Below are 9469 nucleotides of genomic sequence, written 5' to 3'. Positions count from 1 at the left end.
CCTGCAGGCAGCCCTCTGTGCAGGGCTGTCCTCACACAGCAGCCCGTGTACACCTGGCTGCTGTGGGTGCCAGAGAAACGAGAAAGCGCTTATGTGGCCGTGGCTGACCATGAGGCAAGGTTGCTGGCGTGAGGTCTAGAGACAGGGCGAGCCCCTCGACTGGGTGTCAGAGCAGGCTCCCTGGGAGAAGGGGTGGGCCCTGGTCCTCAAGAGCAGTTAGGATTGCTGGATGAGGAGGAGAAGGGGTGTCCCGGAACCCCGAGTTAGCCACGGTGGCTGGGGTAGAGGCAGTGCAGAGGGCGTTTGGTCAGGAGTGGTTGGAGTGGAGTGAGGGCTGTGGGGTTTTGACTGCCTGGAGCTAGTGAATGTCGCCGGTGCTGCGGCCTGGGGGGATCGCGGGCCCGATCTCGAGGGTGTCATTTGCACAGACTGCAGTGTCCACGGGCCCTGGAGGTGACCGTGCGGAGTGACGTGGTCAGGGCGCCCCGAGCCACAGCCAGTCTTCAGGCTGCAAGATGAAACGCTGACCAGGCGGATGGCAGCGTGAACACTGTAACCGGACTGGGTTCTGTAATCCAGTCAGTAGAGAGGTTCATGTTCCATTCTCTGAACTAATACAATGAGCACTGTCACCCCAACAATAGCACCCCCAGCACCATCAACCACAACACCTCCACCTCACCAGCAGGTCAGCCTGAGCCCAGTAACCACAGAGCCCAAGCCAGCACCTCCCCAATCCGTCCATAATGTCCTTTCCGTACCTAATACCCTTGGCATCAGGAAGAGCATCAACCAAAGGCCAGCACCATAGAGCAGGCACAGGGTTGGCGTGTTCCCCCTTGATGCCAGCTGGGTCGAGGGACGAGATGGCCTGCCAAGGGGCCCGGGGCCAACCTGTGTCTCCTCTCGCCACACCCGCTCCTGAAGCCTTGAGTAGTTGAGTACAGTTGGTTTGGTTTGGTTCTTGTTAGATATTTGAAGTGAATTATGACCAGGGCAAGAGGCAGACAGACTCCTACGCCTGGCTGGGTGATTGCGTGGCTTTCCTTACAGTTGGGGCCACGTAAGTGCTCTGCTTGCTCCCTGGGACACCTTCCTCGGCGTTTTGGGCTAATGGAACTTCGGGCAGGAAACAGCCCGGACAAGACCCTGGGCTTGTCCCATGCTGCCCCTCTCCTGGGGCCTGCTGCTTGGCCTCTGCAGACAGTGCTGCTCGGCAGGATGCCACTCGTAGGCCCCAGCGGCAGCCTGGCCCTGGCCCTGGCCCTGGCCCTGGCCCTGCGGTAGAGCATGGACTCTCCTGGGGCCCACCTCACCCCGGAGCCCAGGGGTCCTTTGGAGCCATGCCTGGGACACACCACGTAAGCTGGTCTGACTAGCAATTGGAGTGAAGGGGACAAAATCAATGTTTGGTTTGTCTGTACAGTCCTGTCTCCCCCAGACACCGTCATCCCTCCTGTCCTGGCAGCGGCCTTGGCTCCCAGAAGCCCCTGGAAGCCTGGGCCAGGGTCAGGGAGAAGCAGACAGGGAAGCTGGGTGTTCTCTGAGGCCCGGCGTCCCCAGGCCTCGCGGCCCACGGCGTGAGGAGGGCCTGGCGGCTGGCTGGGCAGTATGGCTCCAGGAACTGCAGCTGCTTCCCAGAGAAGCTGTGGGCAGTCAGGTTCCTCCATGAGGGCGGGTGAGCAGCTTCCTGGGAGGGCGGGGCCGGCATGCCACAAGCCCCAGCAGGGCTGTCTGAGGCCTCCTTTCTGAACTAAAGCTGGGGTGGGGGAGGGCTGGTCAGGACATGGCCCTTGCCCTGGTCCGTGGGGGTTCGCTCCCTCCTGTGGGAGGCATTCTCCAGCCCGCTCCCCCGCCTCTCCAGGGCTCCGTGGCTCCCTCCGCCCACCCTACGCCTCACTGAGGGAGGAGAGCAGTTCAGTGATGCCTGGTAAACAGCTCGTGGCCTCTGCCCTGGGACAGTCTGGGCAGCGCCTGGCTACTCCCAGGGCAGTCCTCGGACCAGCGTCACCTGGGACCCCCCCAACCTCCCGAATCAGAAGCTGCATTTGAGCAAGATCCCCAGGCCATTCACTGCATGTTCGACCTGAGGTGGCAGGAGTGAGGCAGCGGGCAGCGGGGAGGGTTTACCAGCGGTGCCGGCCTCTAGAATCAGGCTCCTCTCCTGGAAAATGAGGGTCTTGATACCAATGGCCCAGCAGGTGGAGGGGATCAGAGGAGTGATGCTCACCAGCCCCCCCCAAACCCACTCCCCACCCTGTCCAATAGGAGAGTGCCTTTTGGGGGAAGGACCCTACTTGCCTGACTCGAAGAAGCATCTTCCTCCCTCCCTGAGGGACTTGGGGTACTGGGGGAGGCTTCAAGCCCAAGTGTCCCTCCGCCAGATCCTGCCGTCACTACCTGTTCCGGGAGCTTGAAATCTGTGTCTCCATCCCCTGTCTACGGAACAGAGTTGCTAATACCCATGTCAGAGGGCGACGGTGAGGACGACAGACACAGGCCAGGCACACGGGGCCAGGTCAACAACAAACTCTGCGCAGGGCCACCCGCGACGGGAGCCAGCTCCTGCTCTGTGGCAGCAAGTCCCCGTCTCAGGCCCGAGGCCGGGGGGCAGAGAATGCATTTCTTTGCTCTCCTGTAACTTGGTTTGTCTCTCTGCCCAGTTTCCCAGGTGGCAGAAATCCAGCCCATCAGCCCAGATGGGATGCTCACTGAACAGCAAGGCAGGCAGGGTGGGCACCTGGGCACCTGGCCCTGGTCCGTCTCCCTGTGCTGGCACCTGCTGGGATATCCCTACCCATCTGGTCACGCTGGTCACACTGGTCTACACTGGCACTGCAGTCCCTCCCTTGTTCCCAGCCACTGGTCTTTCAGACATGCAGGCACTCAGGGCCACAGCACATCACTCTTGGGCATGTGAGAAACCCTCTGGCCGCCAGGCCACACGGGGGCCTGGGCACCTCAGGATGGTCTTGGATCCGTCTGCTCCTTCACCACGGGTATGGGAGACCCTGAGATCCTGCCACCTCTCTGGTTTACCCGGGAAAGGGGCACAGTTGCCTCTATTTCTGAACCCCCACCCCCCACGCCACGTTAACCCTTTCTGGTCCAGATAACCTTGATCAGCCTGGCATGGCAGCTTTCATCCATCTTCCGAACGTGCTGTCAGTGCCTGAGTCCTCCACGCCTAAAAGCCCAGGCTCTCGCCACTCTAGAGCCTAAGCCGTTGGCCCTCAAATATCTGCCTCTGCTTTTCTCAAAGGCCATGTGCCTCCGACTAAATGCAGAAAGCAGGATGGGTTGATAATTCAATCTACTTCTCCATCACACTGTGTTTTTGTACTCAGAGAAACCAGGAAGCACAAAAACGGGGGGTTCTTGCTCTGCCGGAGCGTCAACCTATGAACCAGGAGGTCACAGTTCGATTCCAAGTCAGGGCACATGCCCAGAGTTCAGGCTCAATCCCCAGTGTGGGGCATGCAGGAGGCAGCCAATCAATGATTCTCTCTCATCATTGATGTTTCTCTCTCTCTCCCTCTCCCTTCCTCTCTGAAATCAATTATGTATATATTAGAATGAGGTGTTCGTACCAGGCTGGAGAATAATTTTGATGTGACTGTGATCCTCCTTGTGGGCTGAGTCCTTCCCTCTCGGGGTCCTGAGGGCCTCTTTCTCTGGAACTGGGAACAGGCTTCTGGAAGATCCTACTCTGCAGTATGAACGGTGCCTTCTGCCCAACATGCCTCTGCTGCAGACACCACCGCCATGCAGAGGGCCCCCTTGACCTGTTGTCTTTCTTGGTCCCGCCTCATCAGCACCCCTATTGAGCATGCTCCAGTGTGCACCAGCCAGGCCAGCACCCCGCTGCTGCCCGCTTCTGCCCAGCCGCCTCTTGCTGCCTCTCCCAGCGCAGCCCCGCCACCCCTGGCTGCAACCGCTGCCCATGCTGCCGCTGCCTCTGCCTCGGCCCCTGCTTCAAGCCCTGCGGACAGTCCCAGGTAACTGCCCCAGGTGCCACCCCGGCTGTGGGGAAGGGAGGCAGGAGTGGCCTCACCCTGGCTCCATGTGGGCAGCTGTGTCTCACCCTCAGAAAGGCCCACCCCAGGTGGTTGGGAGCCCAGGGCCCAGGAGGCCAAGGCTAGCACTGCCTGCTGCAGAGGGTGCAGAGGAGTGTGAGTGTGGCTGAAGACAGGAGGGATGTGGGCCCCTGCCCTCTCCTTGGGCAAGAGAGGGAACAGAGAAAAAAAGCAAAATTAACAGCTTCTAGCCAACTGTCTTCAAACAATGGCCTCCCCCACACACACACACACACACACACACACTAAGACAGCAAATGGAGACTGGAAAGCCTGTTTCCGGAACTGAAATTAGGGGAACAGAAGTTGTTGCTGGGGCTGGGAAAGCGGAGGAAAGCTCCGTGGAGGGAGGAGCATTGACCTGGCCACAGGAGACAGGCTGGATATTTAGCAATTGACTTGCCCTGGGCCCTTAGCCTCCGCTCTCTGGGTGGAGAACAAGAGGCACCTGGTGCAGTGTGGCTTCAACCTCTCCCCTGCCACTTCCTGTCGGTAATCTCCAGAAAGTTACTGGATCTGAACGTCAGTTTCCTCGTCTGCTAAGACGTTCAATGCAACGTTGATTTTGTAGGGTTGGGACAGAAAAAGTGTGCCTAAGCCACCGCGCACACAAAGTGGTCTCCGGTGTTGCAGCATACGGCTCTCCACCCGCTCTCCTGGCGCCCAGCAACGGGGCTGGGTGGAGAGCACCCGGGAGATGCAGGCAGGCTGGCAGGTGGTCTGGCACAGCCGGGCAGCAAGCAGGCCTCCAGACCCAGCTCTCTACGGGCTGCATGGAGTGTCCACCTGGTGTTAGGGTCAGAGCCAGCTCTCAGTCTCCTGCCCCGCCTCCCCCATCGCCCCCCGCCCCCTGGTTTTGTGGAAAGGACATGCCTCTCTGCGTCGGGTGCACAAGTCCCTGGTGCAACCTGAGGAGGATGGGGGGAGGGGCAGATTAGCCACAGGGGTCAGCTCCCAGAAGGATGGTGGTCAGTGAGGTCCTGCCACTGAGTTCAGTTGTGGGCCAGTTGTGGGCCTAGCCCTGGGCTGTACAATGACCCAGGTGGTGCAGAGCCCGGCCTTTCCCCAGCCCAACTCAAGCCTCAGGGTGAGCCCACCCTGGCCTCCACAGTTTTCTATCCCAGCTGCCAGAGGGCACTTAGCAAGTGCTTCCCTCTGCGCACCAGAATGGCTGCGGTGAGAGCCAAAGAAGGCAGAGGAGGGTTGAAATATCCCTGCTGCTGAGTGGAAAGATGCCCCCCACCCCCAACAGTTTGGATTGGGGAGCTGTAGATGTGGGCCCTGCTCAGGCTCCAGGCCTCTATCCTGGGCCCTCAGGGCTCCTTCAACAGGGCAAACCCTTCCTTCACTTTGTCTTGCAAAGAGGGTGATGCCTGGGTGGAGGCTGGGGAGGAGCCTGGAGAGCTCCCACATGGGCTGGAGCAGAAGGGAGCAGGAGACCATCTCCGGGCCCAGCTCCCTCCCTTCTGACACAAGGGCTGGGATGGAGGTAGAGGGAGCAAGTGGGAGGCAAATGGCCACCCAAACTGTCCTGGAGCCTGGCCTCAGAATTCTTGCTGGATATCAAAAGCCTCAGCCTCCTCCTCCAACAGCACCCCCTGACCAGGACCGCAGCTCCTGGGATGCGGAGGAAGCGTCCTCCATGGGGGAGAAAGACTGGCTGACACCCCCTACCTTGGCCTCCTCCCACCAATGGAAGCAGGGCACCCCATGGACACTGCCTCCTCCTCTTCCCTGGAGGCCCCTACTGCACTGGTCTCGACAGGTCAGTCAGAGAAGGGCAGGCCCAGGAAGGGGAGACGATGGCCTCCCTCAACGGGCAGCATGGCAGTGTGGCAGGGCAAGCTGCCTCCACCGGGCCCAGGATGAGGGTCGGGTCGGAGGCTTGGCCACCAGCACTGTCTGCACCTCCCACCATCTGAGGCAGCTCGAGGTTCTTAGCTCAGGGCCACCCCCTCCAGAGCAGGAGAGACAGGGCAGGCCTGCTCCTGTGGCTCCGTCCAGCGTGATGCAAGAGGGGGCGGGGGGGGGCATTCAGGCCAGGTGGAAGGAAGGCAGGAAGCCATGGGCTGGGAAGGACAGCATGTTTCCCGGGGCTCATGTCTCTAGCACCCCATTTCCACTGGGTGTGGTCATGTGGTCCCTGTGGGATCTGGAAAAGGTAGGGAGAGACAAGGGCGTGTTCTGTAAGATATTCATTAGTTTTAAATGAGAAAAGAAAAGGAGGGGCAGGGTTCACAGACAAATGAAATTGGGGCACACTGGATCAGCCAAAGTAAAACAAGCTGCTCCACTCCAGGGGTTTTTGGAGCTGTCGCTCTCGGAGAAGACAGGCCACACACAGCATCTCCTGAGGGCAATGCACGGAGTCACTGTTTCCATTCTCTTTGGTCCTCTGATACCTGCGTCACAGTAGAAAAAGGCTGCTCTCAGCCTCCTGGGGGAACGCAGTGGGAGAGGCAGGAGAACCATATGGAAGAGAATCGTGTTTGGGGGTGAGGGTCTCCCTGCTGGAGCACTCTTGCACAGAAACCCGAGACTTTACTGCTCCTTCCAGCAACGAGTAGAAAGGGGAGGGGAGGAGGCCAGGGGTCTAAGGCTGTGAAGTGCCCCAAGACCAGAAGGTGGAGGGAGGGGGGCAGCTCTGACTACCTCCATCTCTCCTCTCTCCAGCCTCTGTCCCTCCAGCCCCAGACCGTCCCCGGCAGCCTCTCGCCAGCGGGTGGAGAATCTCCTGTGCCCCCTCCTGCCCAGCTGGCAGCTTGGCTTCCTCCCTCTCTGCAAGGCGGTGGCAGCAGCAATGGGCTCTATTTCTTGAGGTGTCGTTGCTGCTTTAACGAAACTCACCAAAACTCCTCACCTATGGAGCAGCCTCCGCCGCCCACAACCTCATGGTCTTTCCTCGCAGCTCCCGACCACCTGTCAGATGTCCTCTCTCCAGAGGCTCCCGAGGATGCAGGACAACCTGCCGGCTGCCGGCACCAGGCCGGGCTGTCCTTCCGGCTGCTAACTCTGCCCCCTTGGTTCCAGGCCCCAGGCTTCTGCTCACGGTGCGGCCCAGGCGACCTCTCCAGCACCTGCTGCCCATCCGTACACTGAAGCCCCGGCAGCGACTGCACCAAAGCCTCGGGTTGTCACCACTGCCAGCATCCGGCCTTCCGTCTACCAGCCAGGTGATAGTGGGTGGGGGCTGGCAGGCCAGGTGAGAGTGGGCTGCAGGGGTCAGCTCCCAGAAGGATGGTGGTCAGTGAGGTCCTGCCACTGAGTTCAGTTGTGGGCCAGATTCCTATGGAGCCTGCCTCTGGCACTGAAGAGACAGGTGGGCAGTGCCAGGCAGGGATGAGCCTCCCAGCTCTTAGGAAGAGGACACTCCTGCAGGGGACTTTCAGGCTCAAGGTGAGGGAAGAGGGTTTAGTGGGGAGCTGGTTCCTCCAGGAGTCTGGTTCTGGCTCAAGCCAGAGGATGGGCAGCTACACCAACAATGCCAGGGGCTTGGGACAGCCCACTGCCTCGCAGTGACCCTGGGCAAGCTGCTCAGCCCGTCTGGTCTTTGGTTTCCTCTGCTGAGGCAGGAGAGCTGGAGGCAGGGGAAGCACAGGTGAGGCAGCAGAGCGGCCAGCACCGGGCCTACAGTGGCTGAGCCACGGCCGCTCCCTTCCTTCACACTGGTCCCCATTCTTTTCACTGCCTAGGACTCCCTTGCAGGAATGAGGGCTCAGCCCATGACCCCCTCTTTCCTAGCCAAAGCTGGGCCTGCTCCCCAGAGCCCAGGGCAGCTCTCAGGCTGGCCTGTTCCTGCTCAGAAGCTCAGGGCTCTTAGCAGGTGCCTCCCCTGCTGGGGAAGGTCCCCAGTGTCCTGGTCTGCAGGATGTGCCCACAGAAGGGCTCCTGGCACCTAGGCCCTGAGTGCTGTTAGCACTGCTTGGCCCCTTGTCCCACTGGACTTGGTCTGGGAACTCCAGAAGGGCAGGTCTAGGACGTGCTGCCTCCACAGCAGCACGAGACTCAGCTCTGGCCCAGAGGAGCTACTCAGCAAAGGAAGTGAACAGGAACGAATGAACGAATGAATGCTGGTGAGAACTGTGTGTCCCCCACTGCCAGTGGGGAGTGGGGAGTGGGGAGTCGGGGTAGAAGAGGCTGTGAGCAGCATGGTCTGGTGGCCGAACACCAGGGATAATGGATGACAAGGGTTCCCAGAGGGATAGCCTGGGCCGGATAGGATATTGGCAGGCAGACACTTTTTATTCAAAGCATTATGTTTTCTTTTTTAAAAAATTGTTGTTGTTGATTTTTAGAGTCAGGGAGAGAGCAATAGAAACACCAATAGGCTGCCTCCTGCACGACCCCTACTGGGCATGGAGCCTGGGCATGTGCTCTGACCAGAAGGGAACCAGGAACCTTTTGGTCCATGGGGCCAGGCTCAATCCACTGAGCCACACCAGCTGGGCTTAAAGCATTCTACTTTTAACATATTTATTCTTACGGCCATCTTGAACTTATGGAAAAAGTATTAACAATTTTCCACTTGCAGCAGTAATACAAACTGTTCTCCCCCCGCCCCCACATTATTGCACACATCCCGTTTTTACATGTGGTAAAGCTGACATATGGTAGAAAGTGAGGCGGTTACTGTCTTGTTTGGGAAAGAATGAGGCAGCGAGTTCTAAGGGGCAGGGAGGGGGCTGCTGGGCGTCTGTCCGGCAGGAGGAAAGCTAGTTAGCAGTGTGGGGGACAGAGGAAGAGAGATGTCTGGGCTCGGGGTACGTCTGGTTAAGTTTTCTCACTGTGGCTGGGGAGCAGGGGAGACAGAGATATTGAGTCCAGCAGGGCTTGGCTGCCAGCCTCGCAAGAGTGCCAGCCCTGTATGTGGGCTCCCTCAGACCTGGTGCTCAGGGGGCTCCCTCAGGGCCTGGTGCTCAGGGGGCTCCCTCAGGGCCTGGTGCTCAGGGGGCTGCCTCGGCGGGCCAACCTGGTGCTCAGGGGGCTCCCTCAGGGCCGGCCAAGTTGCCATCCATGGAAAAATACCTCATTGCCTGGGCGGTCTCCTTTGAAAATGGTCCTGAGACTGGGTACTCCCCGTGTTCTGGGGTTGAAGGGAGGCTCCTCACGCAGCGCTGGGCACACTGGCGGGTGCCCTCTGTGCCTTGAGAGACGGGGACACAGGGCTCGGAGTTAAAATCCCGTGACAAGTGTCAGGTGGCGGTGGACACGGGCACTGGGAGGGGGAGGTCCTCCCAGGCGCCAGGAAGGCAGACCGGCCGCGGTCGGGCTCCCTGGGCGGGCCTGGCAGGGCACCTTCCAGGGCAGCCCCGGCTTTGGCTTCCCTCCGGCTGCAGCCCAGACGTTAACTCACTCCTGCGGGGAGGGAGGGCTGGTCTGGGGAGAGGCGGGGA

General features: G+C 60.0%; 1 protein-coding gene across 1 annotated transcript in view; it reads left to right on the top strand.

Annotated features, from left to right (window-relative positions):
- Window positions 1-1113: 1113 nt before the first annotated feature.
- Window positions 1114-9469, top strand: part of LOC107183784 (LIM domain-binding protein 3-like) — a gene marked incomplete at its 3' end in the record, with an annotated part of 11685 nt that continues 3329 nt past the window's right edge. The window contains exons 1-3 of the mRNA XM_015566674.1: window positions 1114-1283; window positions 3816-3998; window positions 7107-7249. Coding sequence (XP_015422160.1) covers window positions 1114-1283; window positions 3816-3998; window positions 7107-7249 — 496 coding nt within the window. The remainder of the gene's footprint in view (window positions 1284-3815; window positions 3999-7106; window positions 7250-9469) is intronic.

The sequence above is a fragment of the Myotis davidii genome, unplaced genomic scaffold (genome assembly GCF_000327345.1).
Source record: "Myotis davidii unplaced genomic scaffold, ASM32734v1 scaffold642, whole genome shotgun sequence".
Lineage (NCBI taxonomy): Eukaryota > Metazoa > Chordata > Mammalia > Chiroptera > Vespertilionidae > Myotis > Myotis davidii.
The sequence above is the reverse complement of the archived record's forward strand: the minus strand, read 5'-3'. Positions and strand labels throughout refer to the sequence as shown.